The sequence below is a fragment of the Dromiciops gliroides genome, chromosome 1, assembly GCF_019393635.1.
Source record: "Dromiciops gliroides isolate mDroGli1 chromosome 1, mDroGli1.pri, whole genome shotgun sequence".
NCBI lineage: Eukaryota > Metazoa > Chordata > Mammalia > Microbiotheria > Microbiotheriidae > Dromiciops > Dromiciops gliroides.
Genome location: NC_057861.1, coordinates 542,091,515 through 542,118,046, shown reverse-complemented (window position 1 = coordinate 542,118,046; position 26,532 = coordinate 542,091,515). Strand labels below are relative to the sequence as shown.

The window sequence follows — 26,532 nt, the reverse complement described above, 5'->3', positions numbered from 1 at the left end:
CTGATTGAAAGTGTGTTTGGCGAGAAACTTAGTATTCAAAGACTTTATTCTTCTAAAAATTGCTATGTGTTGGGAAATGTTGGCAAAGAGTTATACTTATCATCTTGTAGTATGGATAAATGTTGTGCTATAGTATAGGCAAATGCTTTGTAGTTCATCTAGGCATAAGTTTTTGGTTTGATATTAACAGTGTTGCATTTTGAATGGTATGGATAAAAAAGAAAACTATAAAGCAAAACAGAAGTCATAGTTGTGTCTATTTCACTTTGGTATAAAGGTGGATTTTTCCTTTGAATACATGTGACCAATTCACAAAATGTTTCTATAACAGATGCCTAATAAATAAATCGTTGTTGTTCGGTCTTTTCAGTTGTGTCCAAGTCTTCATGACCCCATTTGGGGTTTTCTTGGCAAATGTACTGGAATGACTTTCCATTTCCTTCTCCAGCTCATTTTACAGATAAGTAAACTGAGACAAACAGGGTGAAGTGACTTGCCCAGGGTCACATAGCTGGTAAGTGTCTGAGGCCAGATTTGAACTCAGGAAGATATCTTCCTGACTTCACACCCGGGTACTCTATCCACTGGGTTACCATATAAGCCAATGGTATTAAAAATAACCAATAACTAGATTAACATTTGTATATAAATTAGAGTTTGGGGGAGTCCCTGTACCCTTTGGAATGATGCAAATACCTCTTTCATGACACATAATTTAGCGATAGCTTTAGATTTTGATACAGTAGAAAAATTTCTGTTATTGCCCGTGTGACCTGGGGCAAATCATTTAACTTCTCTGGGCCTCAGTTTTCTCATCCATAAAAGGAGGGAGGTTAATCCACACATGGCCTCCAAACTCTAGATCCTGTGATCCCAGATTGTATTTCCTTTGCAGCAAATACAATCACAATCATGTGATGCTAACTTCTTGATTTGTGCCCAAAAATCTCACATGATGGGTCACCAGCAATTCACAGATGTAGGCAAAAGAAGAAATGATCCCTTTTACTTTCTCCTGACTGAACCTGAGAAGATTCAAAACCAGTTAATATGATCTAGGGCTTGAGAATAATGTCAAACCATTTTCGTAGCCTGAATGCAAATTAGCTGTATTTGACCAATGTAACAATTCACTCTAATGTCTTTATAAGACTCACTTATTGCTGGGACTTACGTATAAGTGTTTCTTAAAAGGATCTCTGAGTATCTAAAGCTATACTCCCTCCTTTTTTCCCCCTTGAAGGTCAGGTTTATGGTTTTCAGAACAAGCTAAACTATTAGAAGGACATTAGCATAGAAAGTAACCCCAAACTGAACATTCTGTGGGGTTTTAAATTGAAAGGGTTGGGGAACAAAAGGGAATGGATTTTTATGCAGATAAAGAAATAATAGCTTTCTAAAAAGGGAGCATTAAGGAAGAAATTGAAAGTCTGCAAAACTTAGGGTGGCAATGGATCCTTGATTGAAAATATTTGGGTATCATTGGAAAATAGGAAAAAAAGGAAAAGGAACCTCCATAGGTGGGGGGTAGAGAAGAGAGACCTTAGGCCCCAACTCCTTAGCTGGTCAGTGAAGGGAATATGATGGAGGCCTCAAGCAGTTTCCCAGTCTGTGTGTTTTCTATAGTCCCATGCTTAGAATTCTCACATTGTTAGTTCACAGGACTGCATAGATTTAGACCTAGAAGAGACCTTAGAGTTCATCTAGTCTAACACCCTCCTTTTACAAATGAGAAAACTGAAGCCCGCATAATTTCAGTAAAAATTGCCTTAAAAGAGTAAGTGGCAGGGCAGCTAGATGGCGCAGTGGATAAAGCACCGGCCCTGGATTCAGGAGTACCTGAGTTCAAATCCGGCCTTAGACACTTAACACTTACTAGCTGTCTGACCCTGGGCAAGTCACTTAACCCCAATCGCCTCACCAAAAAAAAAAAAAAAAAAAAAAGAGTAAGTGGTAGACCAGGAATTGGAAGGGGGAAGGGTGGATGTACCCTGACTTCAAATAACACATACTTACCATTCTATTGTCAACCAATGATCAAGCATCAATAGTACACTAATCACCTACTATGTGCTAGACACTGTGCTAGGTGCGAGGGCTATTCAGAATCAAATGAAACAGTTCTGGCTCTCAAAAAGCTTCAGTCTAACAGAGGAGACAATATGTACATAAAGAAAAAAATATATAGTAAGTACAAATTAAATGTGGTGGGGGGGAGGGCACTAACCCTTGGGGAAAATGAGGAATAGCTACATGTCAAAAGAGACACTCAAGCAGAATTTTGAAGGAAACAAGTATTCTTAGGAGGGTAAGAGAGGCAGGAACCCAAGGCCAGTGCAAAATGGGAGAAGACATGTGAGAAATAGGAAGAAGGCTGGTTTGGTTGGACTAAAGAGCATGGGAAAGGGAATGATGAATAATGAAGTTGGAAAGGTATGTTGGAGTGAAGTGGTGGAGGGCTTTATATAAGCCAAACAGAGAAACTTAGATCTGATCTTAGAGGCAATAGGGAGCCATTGGGATTTATTTAGTAGGGGATTGACATAGTTAGATTTGTATGTTAGGAAAATCATTGGCAGATCTCTGTAGGATGGATTTGAGAGAGAAGAGGCTTCAGGCAGAGACACCCGCTTAGGAGGTGATTGAAATGGTCTAAGAGAGGGGTGATACATGAATAAGGAGGGTAACTGTGTATACGGTGACTCGAGGGGCTGGATTTGAGAGATATTATAGGGGTAGGAATGGTAAGATTTGACAACCACTGAGATATGTAGCATGAAGGACAGTGAAGAGTCATGGCTAACACTGAGGTCATGAACCTGGGTGGTTGGAGGGATGGTAGTCTTTTTTTTTTTTTTTTTGGTGGGGCAGTTGGGGTTGTGACTTGCCCAGGGTCACACAGCTAGTAAGTGTTAAGTGTCTGAGGTCAGATTTGAACTCAGGTCCTCCTGACTCCAGAGCTGGTGCTCTATCCACTGTACCACCCAGCTGCCCCAGTAGTCCTCTTTTATGTGAAAGTCCTTAGTGTCCCAGGTTTTAGCGCTGACTCTTCCATCACTGTAACCCTGGGCATTTTCTAAATGGCACCAAAATCCCAGGGGAGAAAGTTTGATAACAGCAGAAATTACAGTGGCTCTGGATTCAGAAAATCTGGGTTCAATTCATTCCTCTGATACTACCTGAGTGACCTTGGGTAACTCACTTAACTTCCTTGGGCCTCATTCTTATCTGTAAAATGAAGGTGCTGGACTAGATCACAACTTCTTAAACTTTTTCCACTCTCGACCCCTTTTTTTCCAACAAATTTTTATGCATATATAAATAGATATACATAACCTTTTTTTTTTTTTTTTTGGTGAGGCAATTGGGGTTAAGTGATTTGCCCAGGGTCACACAGCTAGTAAGCGTCAAGTGTCTGAGGCCAGATTTGAACTCAGGTCCTCCTGACTCCAGGGTGGGTGCTCTATCCACTGCGCCACCTAGCTGCCCCTAACCTTTTACTGTTGCCAAATTTTTTGTGACTCCCACATTTGTTATGAGACTCCACATGGGGTAGTGGCCCACAGTTTAAGAAGTTTGGGGGGGGGTGCAGCTAGATAGTGCAGTGGTTAAAGCACCGGCCCTGGATTCAGGAGTACCTGAGTTCAAATCTGGCCTCAGACACTTGACGCTTACTAGCTGTGTGACCCTGGGCAAGTCACTTAAACCCCATTGCCTGCAAAAAAACCCCCAAAAAACCAACAACAAAAAAAAGAAGTTAGGGACTAAGTGACCTTAGCAAAAATCCACACAATAAAAGGGAAGGTGGCTGGCATAGGAGCTGAGATTTGGTGTCAGAAGGAATATTATAGTTCATCTAGCCTAATTTCCTCATGTTGTAGGTTGGAGAGGTTAAATTACCGTTTCCCATTTAGGGCTGGAAATGGTAGGTGACAGACAACTACCCTGCAAAGGGACAAACTTGTCTCCATGAGCAAGATGGTAAATTCTCATAGCTTACATCTGTTTTCCTCACATCAGCCTAAGACTCTTTTGAACGCAGCTCCAGAGTCTGATTTCTTCCATCTCTAGCCGTGAGTAAGTCAGTGGAGCTTTGTTATTGTTCAGTCATTTCAGTCCTGTTCAACTCATCATGACTCGATTTGGGGTTTTCTTGGCAAAGATATTGGGGTGGTTTGCCATTTTCTTCTCTACATCTTACAGATGAGGAAACTGAGGCAAACAGGGTCGAATTGCCCAAGGTAATTGCCTGAGGTGAGTTTTGAACTCAAGTCTTCCTTACTCCTAGCATTCCATCCCACTACACCACTGCCCAATGTCACTAGAGCTACTGGTGTACAAATCAATCAATCGATAAGTACTTATTAGGTGCCCCACTACATGCTTAATAAATGTGTTAGGTCCTGGGCAGATCAATAATGAGAATAAAACAGTCTCTTCTCTCAAGTAGCTTATGTTCTATTTGGGGAGTCAACAAGGACATATATAAGCATATACAGAATAAACATAAAGACTCAATACAAAGTAATTAAATGCAAAGTCTTCTGTGAGAGAGGGCCCTAGCATTTGGGAGGGATCAGGGCAGGCTTCCAGTAGAAGGTGGTGTTCCACCCGCCTCTTGTGAGGAACATAGAACAGGCCAGTTTGGAGTGAGGGACAGTGTGTAGAGTTCAGCAATGTTCCAAAGATAGGCTGTGGCCAGGTTGTGACAGGCTTTGAAAACTAAACAGAAGATGAAGCCTGAGGACAGGACAGAATAGCGGAAAAATCAGAAAGAAGAAAACACATTTAGTGTCCAGCATTGGCTGGGTTGCAGCAAATTTTGAGCCAGCTGCTGGTCTCCCCATTGAGGGCCTCACTGCCGGGGGAGCCTGCTAATTCCTGAAACCTGGGGAAGAGGGCTGCCCCCACCTCCAACCCAGAAACCAGAGACCTTCCTTTCCTTTTCTCAGCTAGAGTTTAATTTTGGTTTTGGACTGGGAGGGGTTGTTTCTTGAAAAGCCTCAGAGCCCCTGGGCTCTTGGAAAGTGGACCCAGATCCCCCCAGACTGTACCACCACCTTCTGCAATGAGACCCCCTCACTTGTCTATTTATCTCTATCCCAGGGGTGAGGATGGTTGCGTTTGTATTCATGTTTGTATGGGAGAGTGGAGACCCTAAGAAAAGGGACCATGACCCAGTCTATGGGGTGGGATGTGTGTGTCAGTGTGGGTGCATGGGTGTTGGACTGTGTATACCTGTTTACAAGTGGCCCCTGCCCCTGGTATGATTGTTTATGGTATGATTGTGTAACGATTGGAATGACGCCACCTGCTGGAGACTTACTGTAGAAGAGTTCCGCCCATGAAGCGAAGGTCTTTGAGGGCAAGACCAGGAGTCTTTTCTTTGGCGTGAGGAAGTGACGCGGGCTAGTGGGAGGAGGAAGGAAGAGACTGGTGCTCGGTCTGGCTCTTTCCTGGGGACTCTGGCAGAGAAGGGAGCTAAAAATGTGCTCTCCCTTTAATAGATAGGAATCTAGGCCTTTCTCTCTCTCTTTATCAAATTCTTATTCTCCTTAATAAACGCTTAAAAGTCTAACTCTTGCTAAAGTTTATAATTTATTGGCGACCACTCATTAGATATTTTAGACAGACTAGCTAGAATTTTAGCCCTTAACAATTGTTTATGGAGTGTGTGTGTAAGTAAGTGGGGATACTTGGTATTGTATGAGTCATAGATTTAGAGTTGGGCCTCAGGGCCCATCTCATCCAGCCCTTTCATTTTTTTTTTTTTTTTTAGTGAGCCAATTGGGGTTAAGTGACTTGCCCAGGGTCACACAGCTAGTAAGTGTTAAGTGTCTGAGGCCAGATTTGAACTCAGGTACTCCTGATTCCAGGGCTGGTGCTCTATCCACTGTGCCACCTAGCTGCCCCTCAGCCCCTTCATTTTTACAGATAATACAACTGAGGCCCAGGCAGGTGAAATTATTTTCCCAAGGTCACATGTTCATGAGCATCTAGGAGTATCTGAACCAAGATCCTTTGACTAGAGCTTAATACTGTATGAGATGGGGGGCAGCTAGGTGGAGCAGTGGATTAAAGCACCAGCCCTGGATTCAGGAGTACCTGAGTTCAAATCAGGCTTCAGACACTTGACACTTACTGGCTGTGTGACCCTGGGCAAGTCACTTAATCCCCATTGCCCCGCAAAAAAAAAAAATACTGTATGAGATGTGAGATTGAGGACCCTAGGGAAGGTAGACTTGATGCTGGAAGTTTGGTGTTTATGGGGGTTGGGGTATGCAGGAATGGAGACTTTGGGGAGTCAGCCTCAGCACAAGTCAGGGGCTGTGACAAGTGTTAGGTGTGTATTTGCATGTGTGTGTGCATGTGTGCTTCTCTGGGAGCCAGCCTCCATACTGGGTGTGCACATATCCTTTGGAAGGCAGCCACCACATGAGGTATGTATGAGTATAGGTGTCAACTTGGCCCAGTCCTGGGGTGGGGGTGTATAGTGTATGGGTTGGAACTATATAGGAGTGAAAGATGGAAGATGTGTTTGAAGTATATGTACCTGGGAAGGAAGACCCAGGAGTCAGCCTCAACACAGCCCTGGGGTTGTGTGATGTATGTATTTGTATTCACCCAGATGTGGGGTGAATGAGAATGTGAAATTCCAGAGAGAGAGCCTCACAGGCTTTGGGCATATTATGTATGAGCTGGGTGGGAATGGAGTTTGGGGGAGGGGTAACCCTAGGGTTTAATTGTGTGTGTAATGTGGAGGGGTAGGGGACAGAATTTGGAATCGGATTCAGCCTCCAAATGAGTATTTTTTGGGGGCGGTGTACTTGTAAAGAGTAAGAACGAGGCCTTTGGGGGGGGTCTGTGGTTTTGTGTAGTGTAGTTTGTGGTGTGTATAGGTCTTGTGTCTGTGGGAAGGGTGGGTATGGGGACCCTCAGAGGCAGCTTCACCACGGGCCTAGGAATGTGATTGTGTGCGGGGAGGGAATGGGACCCCTGTGGGAGTCAGCCATCACGTGGGTTGTTTGTATCTGTATGTATGGGGGTGACACTGTGGCCTCTCAAAGGGACATCCCCTTCAGTAGCCTGGGAATGTGACTCGTGTGTGTGTGTGTGTGTGTGTGTGTGTGTGTGTGTGTGTGTGTGTGTGTGCGCGCACCTCTGCTGAGGACATCTGGAGACAGTGTTTCCACGGGGTGGGGGATAACTGTGTTTGAGGCCGGGTCTCGGTCGGGGGTGTTTGGGGGTGGGGTGAGTTTGCGGGTCCCGAGGGAGGCAGCCTCACCCCAAGCCTGGGGATGTAATCATGTTATGTGTGGGGAGAGGAATGGAGCCCCTCTAGGAGCGGGGCTTAAGTCGGGTGTGGGGGGACGAGAAGGGGGAGACAACGCCTCCCGCGGCCTGGGGTGTGTAGGACTGTGAGCAGTGTTTGGAACCAGTATATGTGCGTAGGTGGGGGGTGTGTCTGGGGACTCCCCCCGCCCAAGCCATCGCCCAAGAAGGAAAAGGGGAATGGGCCGCTAATCTGGGATTTGAATTGAATTGAAGGGCTCAGTGGGTCCCGCGAGACAAGATGACTGAATACGTGTTCCCAGTGGCCCGGGGCACGCGTGGGTCAGCTATAGGATCGGAAGAGAGAGCAGGGAGAACAATCACCCGTGCCCCCTTCCTCCTATCACAGGCCGACCCAACAGGTGGAGGGAGGGAAGAGCAAGTGGCTGGCCGAGAGCGCGGCTCCTTTAAGAGTCTTCTCCATTGCTCCCGCCCCCTTTCCCCCTCCCCCAGCCTCGGCGGGCGAGTCGCCGCGCCGGGGAGCAGCGCCACGTGACCTCCAGTCTTGTGACCCGCCTGGGAAGCGGGAGCTGTAGAGGCAGCCCGAGCACTTTGGTTCGGGGGTGGGAGGGGTGGGAGCGAGCACCTCGCGCGCGCTCCAGTTCTGCCCAGCCCAGCCCGGGAGAAGGAGAGCACGCGCTCGCGCTCGTGCGCGCCACTTTCCCTCCTCTACGCGCCCCCTTCCCCCCTGCCTCTGGAGTTAGACGGGCTCGGGTCCTCTCCGGCCGCTCCTCCCCAGCCCCAGCCCCCGCGCCCCGCGCGCCACGCCTGCCCCTGCGCGCGTGCCTGCCTAGCCGCTCGGCTTGGCTTCTGGCAGCGCCACTTCGCTGCGGGGAGGGCGGCGGAAGAGAGGGAGGAGGGAATCCCCTCTCTGGCCCGGGGGCAGGGGGTGGGGGGAGTGGCGTCTGGGCTTTCCCTTTGCTGCAGCCTCGGGCCGGCCGCGGCGAAGTTGGGAGGTTCGAACCCGGGAGGAGGAAGAGAAAGAGGAGGAGAAGGAGGAGGAAGCAGTAGCTGAGGGGCTCGCTGGCCGCTCCTGCACTTTTTTGCCCCCCCTCCCCCTTCACTGCCCTCCTTCCGTCCCCCCTCCCTCGGCCCCACCATGGATGATAAGCCTCTGCTGCAGGACCGACCCCCTGCCTACAACCTGGAGGCCGGCCAGGGCGACTACGCTTACGGGCGGCACAACTACGGGGCCATCCCGGTCGCTCCTACCCAGCCCGGACTCCAGCCCGGCTTCCAGCCGGGCTTCCAACCCGGCTTCCAGCCCCCGCCGCCCTACCCATACAACGTTGCAGGTGGGTCCCTTTCTCTACAGTGCCGGGGAGGCAGCCCCGGGTTCTGGGTACAGGGCGGCAAAGTTTACAAGCCGCGAGTCCCCTCCCTCCCCCACTTCTCTAGAGTGGGTGGGGTCCCGGTTGGGTGTCGGGGCCCTGGGAAAAGGATGTGATTTATTTTATACCAGGCTTGGGGGGCGTCTGTCGAGACGCCCAGGGACGCAGGGAAAGTCGGAAACTTGGGTTGGTTGGGTTTTTTTTTTTTGGCAGGCTAACTTCAACCCCTCTTCTTCTTCCCGTCGGAGATACTCGGGCTTCAAAGTTTCCTCTTTTGATGCATCTGGAGTTGCTAGTTTCCTCTGCCTCCCAGCTGCATTTGCCCCTTCTCTCTGCAAGAACTGCAGGCAGCCTGGGTGGCTGAGGCCAGAGCTCCTCGCCTGAAAGCTTTCCAGGATGCCAGGGGACAGGCTGTTTAGGGAAGAAACTTTGAAACCTTTTGGGGACGGTACAAAGAAACCCTTGGGATTATGCCCCAGGTTACTGGGTGGGTAGCTGCTGCCCAGTCACCAGTGCCTAGAATGCCCCCTAATCTCGCCGGAGCTATCGATTTGTAGTGTGCCCATTTCTATGCATCATGAGGTGGCAAGACAGTCTTAAGTTGGTTAAGGATTGAAGACCTCATTCTGAGCTAGTAACAAGACTTCTGAAGTCACTCGTTACAAGTGGGAATTATTTATTAGCAAATGTGAATAACACCACTGGCTTGTAGAATACCTACTAACATTGCCAGTGAAGGAATTACACTTAACAGTCCTAAAGAAATATTAAGAAACCAATCTGGGTACTTGGGCCTAGGGTGAGGCGTTTCACTTTTGAAACACTTGGAGAAAGAGTAGAGCTAACAACTATTTCCTTAGTGTGGCTTTGGCCTGGGCCTTCTGTTTTCCTTCCCTCTTTGTCTCTGGGACTGGGAGTTAATATTCTCCGGAGCTCTTGGAAGAAAGAATTGCTCCTGTATGGTGAACTCTCTAAGGGACAGATTTCCTTGTTACTTGTTCTCACTGCTACCAATTTACCACCACCACCACCCCCCCCCCTTAGAAAAGGAGGGAAGCCCAAATTAGTTCTTTGTAACTCATCTTCCTTTTCAACTTTAGAAGATGGAGGGGAGGATGAAATTGTTCAGACCTAGTTTTACCAGCTTTGGGTGATTTTAGTTAGTATTTATGTTGTTGCTGATCTGCGTCCTGGTTCATTGATAGCTGGCATTCACCAAGTACAAGGATCCCTTATTATCTTTCCTGTGGGGTACTTGCTCCACTAACAACAGATTTCGCCTCTGTGCCCTCATGTAGTTGATGGTCTTTAGAAGTTTCTGTGGCTGGAAAAAAAAATTCACCTGGGTGGCCAACCTTCTGGTGCCAAGCCTTTCCAAACTTAGCTGGGCTGTTCCTTCGAGGACAGCCTGTTAACCCAGCCTTTCCAGCTTGGAAGGACCTGCCAGACAGAACTTGTGCTCTCCTGGCAGCCTTAGATAACCCAAGGTCAGTACCCATTCCATACTCAGAGTAGGGCTTTAGTAGACGCTTTGCTTAATATGGTAAGTATTTTAAAGGATTAGAGAACACGTAACTTTATTTGAGTTGTTGGGTCTGTAATTTCAGCATAGTTGTTTCACAGAATCCAGGCTTTCTCCCTTTTGGTTCTCTGTCTCTCCATTTGGTGATGAGGAAATACTTATCCTTTTCTGGCATATACTTTTTCTTTCTTTCTTTTTCTTTTTTTTTTTTTTTTGCGGGGCAATTGGGGTTAAGTGACTTGCCCAGTGTCATACAGCTAGTAAGTGTCAAGTGTCTGAGGCCAGATTTGAACTCAGGTCCTCCTGAATCCAGGGCCAGTGCTCTATCCACTGTGCCACCTAGCTGCCCCTGGCATATACTCTTTCTAAGACTTTAACTTTCTACCTTCCTTTACTCTGCCTGGAGATTTTAGTTGTATTTATGGTCCCTTTCCAAGTGCTCTAAGGAGAGAGCTAGATGATAGTGAAATGATTAGTGTTGTCTCAGTCCATAGTTTGAAAGAGTGCTCTTTTTGGAGGTGGCTGTCTTCCTCTTTCTTCACCTTGTTTTTAGTACTCGGGTTACTGTTTAACTTGAAAGTGAACCTGAAGTCGAACTGGTAAGCTCTCCTGACACATCCTGTCACCATTTGAATGCAAATGTAAGATAAACATTCGACTACAGGTTAAAATTATGATGAATGGTCCTTGAATCTAGCTAAAGTGAACCTTTTAAAAGTAGTTCATAAGGGAGCCGCTGTGCAGCACTAACTTGGATATGCTTTAAAAAGTGAGTTAGCCAGCTCAAATGAAGCCTACTGTGGTTCAGCTGCATATGCTGGAGTGCACCTGAAATATACGTAATGCTTTTTTTTTTCCTTGCTAATAGGTGCTAATTATTGTAATGATATTTGCACCATCCACCGCAGAATTGTGAAGAAAGCTGCTTCATATATCTTAAGATACAAGTTATTGCCGTCATGTTTTAAGTTCTTCAGCTTGAAATTAAGTGTTGATTATTACAGAATTAAATTCAGCTATCTTTAGGTGTGGTTATGAAGATTAGGTCAAGCCAGGTCATTTCCACTTATTTTATTTTTGTTATTAATGAGATACTATACAATATGTATATTGTGAAAAATCTTTCTTTAGGGAACGACCATTTTTACTTTCTTCCCCCCTCAAATAAGAGTAAGGGAACTTATTTTTTGGTTCTTTACAATTCAGTTTTATGAAATATTAATTTTTTTCCCCTTTTCCTCTTCCTTTTCCTTGGATGTGATGCTTGTTCCCCACAGCTCGGCCTACCTATGCACCTGGATCGTACAATATTCCAGCACAAGGTGTGTTCCAGCACTCCAGTGCCATAGTAGTTGTTGGAGGCTGTCCAGCCTGCAGGTATGGTGGCTCTATCTACGTTGAATTGTTAATGCTATTTTTTAAAGATAGTGATTTCTTATTTTACATAAGTCTGGTCCCTTCCTACTGTACCACTTTTCTTACACATTACTTCCTTCTGTGTACCCTGTGATCCAGTAACACCGACTGCCTTGTTCTTTGAAAACGATGTCCTATCTCCAGACTTCAGGGTGTCCTCCATGCCTGAAATGCTTTTCCTGCTTACTTCCACCTCTTCACTTCCTTCAGAACTCAGCTCAGATCCCACTTTCTTCAGGACAAATTTCCCAGTGTTGTTTTCCTACCTCTTTCCCATCGTCCTAAGTGCCTTTTCTCTGAGATTAGCTACCATATATACTCTTTCTTTCTTTTGGTTATTCTCTTTCCCCTCCGACTGTAAGCTCTTTGAGGGCAGGGACCGTGATTTTGACTTTATATTCTCAGTGCTTGGTATAGTGCCTGGCACAGTTAACACTTAAAAGTTTATTGATTGTCTGTTGACTAAAACCATTTTAAGCACATTCTCACAAAACAGACCAAATTATTTGGGGCATAGGGGGACAAAGGTATAACTGCAAAGAGATATATCTTAATTTTTTTGGAAATTATTATTAGGAGAGGTTGATGTAAATGATTTAGAGTATCAGGAACAGTTGAGTTACTTTCCTCCATGCCTACCCCTCATCTCTTAATTTCAGTTGATGGATGATCTGTCCTCCTATTTTGAGAAGATGTATGCTATCTAATGTGAGCTCCTTCAGCTTCTTACATTTTCTTCACCCATCTTATTGGTGTGTTAACTCTTTCTTTCCAAGGTTTACTTATCTGCATGTGGTTGTAAATCCATCTTTTCTCCTCTCCTATTGAATTTCAGTCCACTAATTTATCCCTCCTCGTTCTTGCAAATATGGTTCTCTTTCCACTAACTCCTCTGCCTAAAAAAGTGCTCCCTCTCCAAATCTTTGTGACTCTCTCTCCATTTATTGCCAAGCTCATGTATACTTCCTGCTGCTGCTTCTTCAACACTGCTCTTTTCCACTGCTTGTATTCTTTCTTCTTCCCTCATCAATCTACCGAAGATGCTCTTTCTGAAATAGCCATTACTATCTCTGTCTAATGAAACTTTCTCAGACCTAATTCTTCTTGATTTCTCTGTAGCATTTGATACTGCCCCTTCTTTTGAATTGTCATCCCTTGGCTTTCATAATAGCTGTTGGATCTTTCTCCTTTTGCTTTTCTGACTATTGCTCCACTCTCTTCAGTGACTCCCCTTATACTTCCTTTGATTCTGTCCTTGATCTTTTTCATCTCTTTACTTTTTCCTTGTAGACAAACTCATCTACTCATCTATTGATTGATTCATTGATTCAGCTATTGATACAGGACTCCTGAATTGGTTTTTTTTTTTGTTTTTTTTTTTGGTGAGGCGATTGGGGTTAAGTGATTTGCCCAGGGTCACACAGCTAGTAAGTGTCAAGTGTCTGAGGCTGGCTTTGAACTCAGGTCCTCCTGAATCCAGGGCTGGTGCTCTATCCACTGAGCCACCTAGCTGCCCCTGGATTCCTGAATTGTTATCTCTAAATATTAGTCCTTCATCTTGAGGTTCACATTTGTGTTTCTGATGGTTAGCAAGACAACCAAGTAGGAGTAGCCAGTGGACATGTCTCTCGGCATCTCGGCATTATGGAACTCATCCTTTTTCCTTGCCTCTGTAAACCTGTTCTGAATTCCCAGCTTCGTTAATGGCACCACCCCTTTTCTATCTTAATTTTGCCAATGAAACCTCATTCTTCCTTTCTGTTCTTGTTGCTATCTTAGTTGATTGTTATGTTCATCTCTTGCAATTGTATCATTATCCTAACTGGTCTTCCTGATTCCCAGTCTTTATCCCATAATCCATTCTGCATGCTAATCTTTCTAAAGCATGATTCTGATCATGTTGCTCCTTTGGTTAAAAACCTTCAGTTATTTCCCTTCCTTATAGCATCAAGTCCAAACTCCTTAGTATTGCATTCTAGGCTCTCTACCAACTGTCTCTTAGTCACCTTGACAGCTTTATCTTCCATTATTTTCTTAAACACATATAATCTGTATGCTAGCCAAATAGTAGTCACTCTTTCTTGACCACACTTGCATTGTTATGCCTTTATTGGTTTGTGTGTGCTTTTTTCTCTGTCTGGATTATCTTTCTTCCTCAACTATGATGCTGCATCAACCATCTCTCTTCTTTTTCAGTTCAGATACTATTTCCTCTATAAAGCCTTTTATGCACCAGTTGGAAGTTAAGCCATGACTTCTCTCAACTCTTTTTTTCTCTTTTAAAATTTTTTTCAGTTAATAAAGCATTTATTTTCTCAACTCTCATTTTCCCCCTTCCAATCTCTTCAACCATAAGGTAAAAAAGAGGAAAACTAAAATCCTTATAGCAAATATTCATATTTAAACAAAACAAATTCTCACATTGACCACATCCAAAATAGATATTTCTGCATCTAAGAGTTTATTTACCTCTCTGTTAGGAGATAGAAAACAGATATCATCATTGGTTCCCCGGAGCAATATCGCATTGGTCAGAGTTCTTAAGTTTTTCAGAGTGGCTTGTCTTTATCATGTACAACAATGTAAATTGTTTATTAGGTTCTCCTCTCTTTACTCTGCATCAGTTTATACAAGTCTTCCTCAGATTTCTCTGAAGCTCAAAATTTCTTATGGTTTAATCGTATTGCATTATAGTCATATATCATAATTCGGTCAGTCATTCCTCAAATAATAGACACCCCATTATTTTTCAGTTCTTTGTTTCTATAAAAATACTTTTGTATCTGTGGGTTGTTTTTCTCATTCTTTGATTTCTCTGGGGCATAGGCCTATTAGTGGTATACCTGGGTCAATGCACAATACAGTGACTTTTGGGGCATAGTTTCACATTGTTTTCCAGAATGGCTGGACCACAGCTCCCCCAACAGTGCATTAATTTTCCTGTTTTTATGCAGTTTCATTCAACGTTTATCATTTTCCTTTTATGTTAACTTTGCCAAACAGATGGGTATGTTAAGATTTTTTTTGAATTGTATTATATTTATTTGTGTATATGTCTTATTTCTCCTCCCCTTCTTGAAGGCAAGAATCATGTATCTTTGTATTTCCAAAGCATCTTGCTGAGTGCCTTGTATAGTGGGCAAAATACTTTTTCAATGTATTTAAAATTATTAATGTCTGGGGATAGCTAGGTGGTGCAGTGGATAAAGCATTGGACCTGGATTCAGGAGGACCTGAGTTCAAATCCAGCCTCAGACACTTGACACTTACTAGCTGTGTGGCCCTGGGCAAGTCACTTAACCCTCATTGCCCTGCCAGGCCCCCCCCCCCTGCAAATTATTAATGTTTTTAAAGAATATCTTATTAATTGTTCCCATCTCTTATTTTTTTCTTAAGCCCAGTATGCTTCTTAGGCAATACTAGGTGTCATTTTAGTTATTTGCACTTTGTCATAGAGAAGTTAAGTAATATAAATATTTTAGTCAGGACTGCATCTTTTTTTCTCCTTATTTTTGGTTCACTTAGACATTTCTGAAAATTCTAGCAAACTCTCTGTGGGAAATAGTTCTCATATTCTCTTTAAAACATTAGTAATTTTTTTTTTTAAGTGAGGCAATTGGGGTTAAGTGACTTGCCCAGGATCACACAGCTAGTAAGTGTTAAGTGTCTGAGGCCAGATTTGAACCCAGGTACTCCTGACTCCAGGGCCGGTACTCTATCTACTGCGCCACCTAGCCTCAGTCGGGGTGTAGAATCCAAGTTCTGCCTTAGCACCAGCATAGACCTCTGTAGTCTCTCCCCTGCCCAGGGCTCAGCCCACTCACCAGACCGTGAGCTTAGTTCCAGACGACACTGGTTGCTTCAGCTGATTCAGAAGCTCTGGGGGTCTCCTTCTCTGGTGAGGACTTCCTGAGACTGGATCTGTGTCAGGGTGACTGTGGGGTTGGGCCCAACTTCTGTATCAGCACAGCAGCTCCCTCCTTCTGACCTTCCAAGCCGTTCTTGGTTAGAAGATGATTTCAGCACATTCTTCTGTGAGTTTTGCTGCTCTGGGCATTTTCCTATGACCTTATTTGGATGTCTTTTGGAGCGATTGTGTCATGAGTTCGGGAGCTCACTGTCTTTCCCCCGCCATCTTGGCTCCGCCCCAGAAGTCCATTCATAAGTTTTTTATTGAAGTGTAATTCCCTGATAAAAATGAGGAAACATATTCAGGTGAAATGTGTTTAGGAAATATTTCTGACCCATTTTCAATTAAGTGCAGAGGGAGCACTAAATACGGTGGCTGTGTAAAGTTATCTATCCATCATAATAGGTGTTGATGACTTTTGGAAACCATTTCACATCTCTCTTTGTTGTTAACCTGTGATGTCTTTCATCGCCTTGCAAAAAATCTTAAAAATAGGGTTGTGATTAGAAGTATGTATATACCTGGCTCTTTTTTTGCAATACAAATGGTAATATTACTCAACCAGAAATCAGATGCAACATTGGAAGCACCCTTTTGTGGGCCCTCCCCCAGTATCTAGTATGTTGGTGAGATTATGTTAGTAAACACAGATATGGAAGTTTGGTTGGTTTTTTTTTTTAAGTTTATGGTAGCACCCAGTATTTAGGGGAAGTAAGTGAATTGCTTTTGATTAAGGTGATTGTGTGGGTTAAGAACTTGGCTTTGTGGACCCAAGAGACTTGTTGTAGGGGATGGGTGAAATGAGGTAGACCACAGTGTGGTTCGTTATGATGTTCAGTTCTTTGAGTTTTCTATATACTTGAGTCAAAAGGAGGCATTGAACTATTGGCAATTATCTTTTAATGGATCTGTGCATCTCATCAACTCAGTTACTCTCTTTATTGGTGCTATCCACCCTCTCTCTCCATACCTCTATGGGTTTAGAAGCAGTTGGTAGCACAGTGGGTAGAGCTTTGGGTCTGGAGTCAGGAAGACCCAAGTTCAAATTCAGCTCCTGGGCAAGTTACTTTTTTTTTTTTTTTTTTTAGTGAGGCAATTGGGGTTAAGTGACTTGCCCAGGGTCACACAGCTAGTAAGTATTAAGTGTCTGAGGCCGGACCTGAACTCAGGTACTCCTGAATCCAGGGCCAGCGCTCTATCCACTGCACCATCTAACTGCCCCAGGGCAAGTTACTTAACCTCTATCTGCCTTAGTTTTCTCAGGTTCACAACTTTGGTGCTGTTTTCAGCTCCTCAGTATCCACAACCCTGCCCCACAAAGTTCCCTCATATCCAATCTGTTGCCAAGGTCTGTCAATTTCACCTGTGATTCTCCTTCCCCCATATACTTCCACACTGACACCACTATGGTGTAGGCTCTCATCACCTCATATCTGGCTGTCATAGCACTCTGCTGGGGTGGGTGGGTGGGAAGTGTTTGCCTGCCTCAAGCCTTTCCTCACTCCAGTCTCATCCTTCATTCAACCACTGGAGTGATTTTCCTAAAATACTGGTCCAACCATGTCATATCATCCTTCTTACTTAATAAACCACAGTGGTTCCATATTGCTTTCAGGATCAAAAATCTTCTGTATGACATTTTAAGCCCTTCATAATTTATCCCCTTTCTATCTTTCCAGTCTTGCACCTTCTCTGCCTCCCCCCACCCCAATATTCTTCAAACCAATGACTCTAGCCTCCTTGCTGTTTCATGAGACCTCTTTCTCAGTTCTGGGTATTTTTTTGACTGTCCCCCATTCCTGTTACGGTTCTTTTTATCCCTGCTTACTGGCTTTTATTTGTTTCAGTTGTTTCATTTGTGTCTGACTCTTCCCATTTGGGGTTTTCTTTTTATTTTTCATCATAAAAGTATTTTTATTATTTTCCAGTTTGTTTTCATAGGATTTTTAGTTCCAAATTTTTCTCCTTCTCTCCCTTCCCACCCCAACACAGAAAGCAATCTGATATAGGTTATATATGTGCAATCATCACATTAAACATATTTCTGCATTAGTCATATTGTGAAAGAAGAATCAGAACACAAGGGAAAAACCTCAAAAAAGAAAAAAAAAACAGTCAAAAAGTAGAAACAGTATGGTTCAATCTGCATGCAGAATCCACAGTTCTTTTTTCTGGATGTGGAGAACATTTTCCATCATGAGTTCTTTGGAATTGTCTTGGATCACTGTATTGCTGAGAAGAGCTAAGTCTGTCACAGTTGATCATCACACAGTGTTGCTGTTACTGTGTATGATGTTCTCCTGGTTCTGCTTACTTCACTCAGCATCAGTCTAAAGTCTTTTCAAGTTTATCTGAAATCTGCCTGCTCATCATTTCTTACAGCACAATAGTATTCTATTACATTCATATACCACAACTTGTTCGGTCATTCCTCAGTTGATGGGCATTCCCTCGATTTCCAATTCTTTGCCACCATAAAGAGAGCTGCTATAAATATTTTTGTACATGTGGGTCCTTTCCCTTTTCTATGATCTCTTTGGGATACAGAACTAGTAGTGGTATTACTAGGTCAAAGGGTATGCACAGTCCCATAGCCCTTTGGGCATAGTTCTAAATTGCCTTCCAGAATGGTTGGATCAGTTCACAACTCCACCAGCAATGCATTAGTGTTCCAATATTTCCACAGCTTCTCCAACATTTATTATTTTCCTTTTATGTCATATTACCCAGTCTGTGATAGATGTGAGGTGGTACCTCAGAGTTGTTTTAATTTATATTACTCTAATCAATAGTGATTTAGAGCATTTTTTCATATGGCAGTAGAGAGCTTTGGTTTCTTCTGAAAACTGCCTGTTCATGTCCTTTGACCATTTCTCAATTAAGGAATGACTTGCATTCTTATACATTTTATTTAGTTCCCTATATATTTTAGAAGTGAGGCCTTTATCAGAAACAGTGACTGTAAAAATTGTTTCCCAGCTTTCTGCTTCCCTTCTAATTTTGGATGCATTTCTTCTGTTTGTACAAACCCTTTTTAATTTAACGTAATAAAAATCATCCCTTTTGCATTTCATAATATTCTCTATCTCTTGTTTGGTCATAAATTGTTCTTCTCTCTGTAGATCTGAGAGGGAAACTATTCCTTCCTCTTCTAATTTACCTATGGTATCACTCTTTATGTCTAAATCATGTACCCCAATTTTTTTTTTTTTTGGGCAATTGGGGTTAAGTGACTTGCCCAGGGTCACACAGCTAGTAAGTGTTAAGTGTCTGATGCCGGATTTGAACTCGGGTCCTGTCCAGGGCCGGTGCTCTATCCTCTGCGCCATCTAACTGCCCCCATCATGTACCCATTTTGACCTTATTTTAGTATACTGTATAAGATGTTGGTCTATGCCATGCTATCTTCCAGTTTTCCCAGCAGTTTTCGTCAAATACCCGAGTTCCTATCCCAGAAGCTGGAGTCTTTGAGTTTATCAAACAGTATATTAGTATAGTCATTTACTACTGTATCTCTTGTACCTAATCTATTCCATTGATTCACCACTCTATTTCTTAGCCAGTACCAAATACTTTTGATGACTGCTGCTTTATAGTATAGCATAGTGTACACACACACACACACACACACACACACACACACACACACACACACAGTATATATAGTATAGTATAGATTTGGTATGGCTAACCTACCTTTCTGTGCATTTTTTTTCATCAGTTCCCTTGATATTCTTGACCTTTTGTTCTTCCAGATGAATTTTGTTATTTTTTTCTAGCTCTATAAAACAATTTTTAGGTAGTCTGATTGGTATGGCACTGAATAATTTAGGTAGAATTGTCATTTTTATTATATTAATATAATATATTAATAATTAATATTTTAATATATTAATACAATAATATTAATATATTAATAATTAATCATGGACTCGGCCTGTCCATGAGCAGTTGATATATTTCCATTTGTGTAGATCTGATTTTATTTGTATGAAAAGTGCTTTGTAATTGTGTTCATAGAGTTCCTAGGTTTGTCTTGGCAGGTAGACTCCCAAGTATTTTATATTGTCTATAGTTACTTTAAATGGAATTTCTCTTTCTGTCTCTTGATGCTGAGCTTTGTGGGTCATGTATAGAAATGCTGATGATTTATGTGGATTTATTTTATATCCTGCAACTTTGCTAAAATTAATGGTTTCAAGTAGTTTTTTAGTTGATTCTCTAGGATTCTCTAAGTATACCATCATATCATCTGCAAAGAGTTTCAGGGAGAATACATTCTTTTTTTCTTTTTTTTGGTGAGGCAATTGGGGTTAAGTGACTTGCCCAGGGTCACACAGCTAGTGTCTGAGTCCAGATTTGAACTCAGGTACTCCTGACTCCAGGGCTGGAGTGTGCCACCTAGTTTCATTCTAATATGAAAGTAGGATAAAGTTGTACAGTCAGTATGGTTACATTAATGGTCATCAAATCATTTGCACAATAATGGTGGCATCTGAGGTGAGGATAATTTGAAATTGCATAATCCAATTAAATTCTTGTTTGGCTTTGAAATACATTTAGAGACCTTCAAGTACTCAACCATTTTTAATTGAGGCCTTGCCTGAGGTTAGTGCTGGTGAGGCATCTAGGGATAGTAAGTTTGGAAAGTTCACCAGAGGGGGTGGGGAGCATAATGAACTGTTTTGGATACATTGAGATCTAAGAGGCTCAGGAGAGAGAGCTCAGGAGATAGCCTAGGGCTGGATGTATAGATCTGGGGATCATCTGCAGAGATGATAAAAGGGAACTCTTGCAAGCTGATGAGAAAACCAAGTGTAGAGTGAAAAGACAGCTTGGGGGCAGGGTGCTGAGGGAACGGTCACTGTGAGTGGGGAGGAGGCTTGATAGAGAGGCTAGAGAACTAGCCTCAAGAGTCAGGAAGAACTGGGTTCAGGTTCAGTTTTGACATAACTGGTTCTGTAATCCTGGGCAAGTCACTTTTGTGGAAGCTAAAATTAAACTTTTATTTACTTGAACAGAAAATCTTTATAAATAAATATTTCTCTAGCCTAAAGTCCTTATAGACTTTTTTCCCTTTAGAAGGAAATGTGTCAGAGGTTAAGAACCACAACGAAGGTTTCTGGGTAACCAGTTGCTTATTTTATTAAGAAATTTCCCTTCTCTTTCCCTTAAGGGATGAAAGTTCTGACCCATCTAAAGTTATATAGTGACTAAAAACCCTTTTCCCCATTCTGTAGGAATTAGTGTATTGATAACTGGGAGGTCCCTTTGACTGATTTACTTCAGGACCTTGTTGGGAGCGATCTGAGAAGGAATTCTTGAGTAGCTTTAGGAGAGTTAGTGAATCCTATTTAGAGTTGAATGTCAAACCAAAACTTTGTTTTTAATTTATTTTGACCTTTTTCCTTAAGATTTGCTGAAATTGTCTGTAGCTTTTCTTTTGTGTTTTTTTTGGTAGTATTTTATTTTCCAATTAGATGTAAAGATTGTTTTCAGCATTCATTTTTGTAAGATTTTGAGTTCTGCATTTTTCCCTCTCTCTCCCTTCCCTCCTCCCTCCCCAAGAGCAAGCAGATATAGTTCATATATATATTTATTTATTTATTTATTTATTTATTTATTTATTTATTTATACACACATACAATCATGTTATACATGTTTCCATATTAGTCATGTTATAAAAGAAGAATCAGAACAAAAGGGAAAAACTGCAGGAAAGAAAAAATAACAAATAAAGTGAAAATAGTATACTTTGATCTGCATTTAGACTCCATGGTTCTTTTTCTGGATATGGAAAGCGTTTTCCATCATAAGTCTTTTGGAATTGCCTTGGATCATTGTAATGCTGAGAAGAGCTAAATCTTTCACAGTTGATCATCACTGTGTTGCTGTTACTGTGTACAATGTTCTGGTTCCGCTCACTTCACTCAGCATAAGTTCATGTAAATTTTCCAGGTTTTTCTGAAATCTACCTGCTCATCATTTCATATAGCATAATATTCTATTACAATCATATGCCACAACTTGTTCAGCTATTCCCCAATTGATGGGTATCCTCTCAATTTCCAATTCTTTGCCAACACAAAAAAAGCTGCTACAAATATTTTTGTACATGTGGCTCTTTTTCCCTTTTTCATGATCTCTTTGGGATACAGTCTGTAGCTTTCAGAGTTTCCCTACTTGTCTGTTTCTTTTTGTTCTCTTTTCATTAAAAAAAATATATATATATATATATATAGGGGCAGCTAGGTGGCTCAATAGATTAAAGCACCGGCCCTGGATTCAGGAGGACCTGAGTTCAAATGTGGCCTCAGACACTTGACAACTTACTAGCTGTGTGACCCTGGGCAAGTCACTTAACCCTCATTGCCTGCACCAAAAATCAAACAAACAAAAAAAAATATGCCTCAATGATCCCCTTTTTGGTTACCTTATCCTCCTCATTTTCCTGCTCTCTTCCCTCATTGGGAAAAGAAGAAGAAAATCCTTAAAACAAATATGCACAGTCCAACTGAACAGTTCCCCACATTGGCTATGACCAAAAATGTACATCTTGTTCTTCATCTTGAGCCTGTCTCTGTCAGGAAGTGAGGTAGCATGCTTCATCATTAGTCCTCTGGTACTGTAGATGGTCATTACCTTGATCAGAGTTCTGAAGTCTTTCAGAGTTGTTTTTATTTATACTGTTGTTATTGTATAAAGTATTTTCTTGGTTCTGCTCACTGCATCAGTTCATCATGTTTCTCTGAAATTGTCTTTGCCATTTCTTGTGGTGCAGTTAAATTGCATTATGTTCATATAGCATAATTAGTTCAGTTGATGGACACCCCTCTTAGTTTCCTTCCCTTTGCTAATACAAAAAGAGCTGCTATAAATATTTTTGTACATATGGTCCTTTTCCTCTTTGATCTCTGTTGGAACATAGACCTAGTAATGGTATAGGTGGGTCAAAGGTTATGCATAACTTAGTAATTTTTGGAGTGTGGTTATGAAGGAAGCTTGTTGCAATTTTTAAAAAATCCCATTTGCCTTTTTTCCCTTCTAATTTTAACTGCATTAATTTGAACAGCTTTTTTTTTTTTTAAATTTTTGCAGGGCAATGAGGGTTAAGTGACTTGCCCAGGGTCGCACAGCTACTAAGTGTCAAATGTTTCAGGCTAGATTTGAACTCAAGCCCTCCAGGGCCAGTGCTTTATCTACTGTGCCATGTAGCTGCTCCCAATTTGAACAGCCTCTTAAAGAATTTTGAAAGCTTTGGTGGGAGGTTTGTATTGGTTAGCTCCTATATTGTTGAAAATGGAAAGCACTTCTCGTACTTTTCCTCTAGATGCATTGGATTATGTAATCTTGGAATAATGAAGATTTATTAAGGATCTGGTTTTATTTGATGAGGGCCTAAGTTCAGTACTTCTGTAGATTCTGAGACAAGGCACAATCCATGCATGTTCTTTGGGGTGATATCTCCTAGGGAGGCATCTCAAATCCCTATTCAGGTCTTATACAGCTCACAGGGTATGTTTTTTTGGTCAGATGAATGTGTAATTGGATTAAGAGGTTCTTATGAAGAGAGATTTTTCTATTGACATTGAAAATAAGTACTATATATTTTGGGGGAAAATTGGAGACCTATGTTCTAGGGAATCAGACTCTGAGTTATGCTCTATCCTAGTCTTAGACCAAAGGCCAATGTGGCAGTGGAAGGGGGAAAATTACTTATTCTCCTCACTTTCCCCCCCTTCCTTCCCTAGCTTCCTCTCATTTTTAGCCAGTTGTTTTGGTATAGTTGTCTCTTGATTAAAATATGTGTGTGTCTGAAAGAGGGTTGGTGTGCTAGCCTAGGATCTAAAATATCAGGTAAGCAGAAAATAATTACTTGTTTTTGGTTGTATTGTACCTTTTTCCCCATTCTGACTATTCCTTATTATTTATGGTTTAAAGAGGGTATTCCTGAAGTTGTGAGGAACACATGCAGTGTTACAAATACAGTGGTAGTACTGTATTGCCTAGGTGGTGGTTTTTGTTTTTTTAAACTAGAAACAAGTCTTAGTTGACAGAGAAATCATCCCCCTGACTGCACATAATTTTTTTCTGCTCACTTTTGTTAAGTTGAAAGTAATTCTAGTATGGTAATTGCTTAATATAATGGGGTTGAATAATAGCATTTTGTTGTTGATCAGTCATGTTAGTCATGTCCTACTCTTCATGACCCCATTTCTTGTGTGTGTGTGTGTGTGTGTGTGTGTGTGTGTGTGTGTGTGTACTGGAGTGGTTTGCTATTTCCTTCTCCAGCTCATTTTACAGAAGAGGAAACTGAGGCAACCAGGGTTAAGTAACTTGTCCCTGGGTCACACAGCTAGTAAGTGTCTGAGGCCAGATTTGGAACTAGGGAAGATGAGTCTTCCTGACCTCAAGTCCAGTACTTTTTCCTGTACCACTTAGCTACTCTTAGGGCTTTGCTATAAAGCTATAAAAACATACTACCTGTTCTTGGACTTCCTGTTATTTGGAAAGTTTGGTTGGTGGTATGGGGGGTGAGAGCAGTGTTAAGTGGGTTTTCTTCTAACCTAATAATAAGTAGTATTAATTTTGATTCATGTAACTATGCCTGGCCACAAGTTTTTGTCACCAGCTGCTATTCAACCTTTTTCTTCTGACTGAATGCATAGAGAGGATAATTGGGTATTGCCAACCCTCCCATGCCAACTTCTGATTAGATTATACTAGTGGGACTAGTAGAATCTTTTCGGTTGAGAGGCATTACAGAGACAACTCATTCTAGAGCTCTGGACCTCTAAGTTAGATCTGGTATTGAATACAGTTGGTCCATCTGAACCTATCTCCTCCATTACTGTGCTAGTATCCCATGGGGAAAATTGCATTCTCTATAGAACCACGTCCTTGACAGTTACATCCTAAGCAAGACCCCTCTCCCATGCATCTAAACCTTGTTTTTACTAAGGTAATACTGATGTAGGAGGCAGAAAGGGGTTAATAGAAAAACCTAAGACCCAAGCTCTAATTCAGATATGAACTCACAGAAGGATTCAGACCCTAGTTAATGGATAATTTACAAGTCAGGATGCTAAGTTCTCTTACCCACAGTAATCAGTACCCATAATGGGAATAGAGGGAGCTAGACCATGAAGGCCTAAGACTATAACAATGACACATTGACAGGCTATAGAAACTCAAACTAGGAATAAATGATAAATGAAGATGTTTTGAAACTAAGCATGGGAACCAGAAAGAGACATGTGCAGAAAAGACCAAATTTATCCCCAGATGCACCTTATGACGAGTAAACCCCAAAAATATAACTCCATGGAAAAAGGTACCTGACTCAGGGGTTGGTTTAGGACCCCAGGAAGTCCAGATTAGGACAGGCCCTCCCCTCTACCTCCCTATGGTGGAGATTATTATAATGAGACTGATAATCAGTTTATCCATACTATAAATGTAACTGTCTTTTCTTTCACTATTTGAGAGACACCTTTCCACTTTTCTGGTTCTCTCCCTGTGATCACTCACAGTATTGCAATAGAACTTGGGAAATTGAGTCACTGAGTCTTGTAATTCTTTTGGGACGACTCATGATCAATTTGACCTTAATTCCATCCCACATCAATACCATACTAAACAGCTTATTGATTTAGGTCTAAATGATTTGACTTGTACACGGATTCATATACTGCTGTAGGTTTTGTTTTCTAAGTAAAGAATTCGAAATAAATAGCATAACCCAGCATCTTTTTTATTTGCTAAGGGAAAAAATATATATATTCATAGCTATTCAAAAGTATTTCTTCATGAACTTCATTTTACTTTAGCACTTTTTAGCACCCACTTACATCTAAAATGTTTTTTTTTTTTTTTTTTGGTGGGGCAATGAGGGTTAAGTGACTTGCCCAGGGTCACACAGCTAGTACATGTCAAGTGTCTGAGGTTGGATTTGAATTCAGATTCTCCTGTATCCAGGGCTGGTGCTTTATCCACTGCACCACCTAGCTGCCCCCTAAATTGTGTATGTTTTAATAAGTTATAAAGTGCTTCATAAGCAGAGGTTTTAAAAATGTAATTAAAACATTTCACTAATTTGAACATTATTTCCTCTTACCCATTCCAAATTGAGAGATGCTTTTAATGTAACATTAGTTGTAGGTTCTTTCTGGCATTCACAAAACCAGAATGATAATGTACTGAGAATAAAGAATCTTTGTGTAGAGGATAGAGGCTTTATAACCTCAGGTATAGGTGGGCAGGGACAATTTCTCATTTTTTTCTTTCAAATCTGCTTTATTAATTTTATCTTTAGGCTGGTATTCAAAAAATTTTTCTCTGGATTTGTTAAATAAAACAAATGAAGAATTTAATACACAATAAGATAATTGATTTAGTTCTGGAAGGGACCTCAGAGGCCCTGTAGTCATTCTATCTCTCCCTTTCCCCCCATTTTATGGTTGAGGAAATTAAGGTCCAGAGGGTCTATGTTTTTGCCTACATTTTAACCCAGCTAGTCAAAGGAGGGATTCCAATTCATCTTTAATGACTCCCAAGTCAGTCCCTATTCATTACATTCTCCAGTTTTCCAGTATGTAATCAGCTACTTGTTAAGAGAAAGGAAGGAGGTATATTTAACTTGAATTATTTGATGTCAATGTTGTCAAAGTATTGGACTTAAATGACCAAAATATGTGTGTATTTATATGTATATACATGTATGTATTATGTATTATATACATACATTTATGCCCTTTTCTTTGATTGGAATTTAATTAGTACATAGATTTACATAGATTTGTTGTTTAAATGTGTTTCCTGTTAAGACTTATAGGATGTAGCAGCAGAATAAACCCTCAACCCTTATCACTATCATAGGAAGTAGGTAAATTGGTGAGAAGTCACCCCTCTTTCCTCTCCCTCTCCCCCTTCTCCCCATCCCTTTGTCCCCTTTCTCCCTCCCCTTTAACTGAGCAAAGGTACCTTGGTTTTCAGTTGTGGTTTTGAGGGTATTTGATGT

General features: G+C 41.8%; 1 protein-coding gene across 1 annotated transcript in view; it reads left to right on the top strand.

Annotated features, from left to right (window-relative positions):
* Positions 1-7,883: 7,883 nt before the first annotated feature.
* Positions 7,884-26,532, top strand: part of BRI3 (brain protein I3) — a 38,842-nt gene continuing 20,193 nt past the window's right edge. The window contains exons 1-2 of the mRNA XM_043976764.1: positions 7,884-8,627; positions 11,463-11,562. Coding sequence (XP_043832699.1) covers positions 8,432-8,627; positions 11,463-11,562 — 296 coding nt within the window. The 5' untranslated portion in view covers positions 7,884-8,431. The remainder of the gene's footprint in view (positions 8,628-11,462; positions 11,563-26,532) is intronic.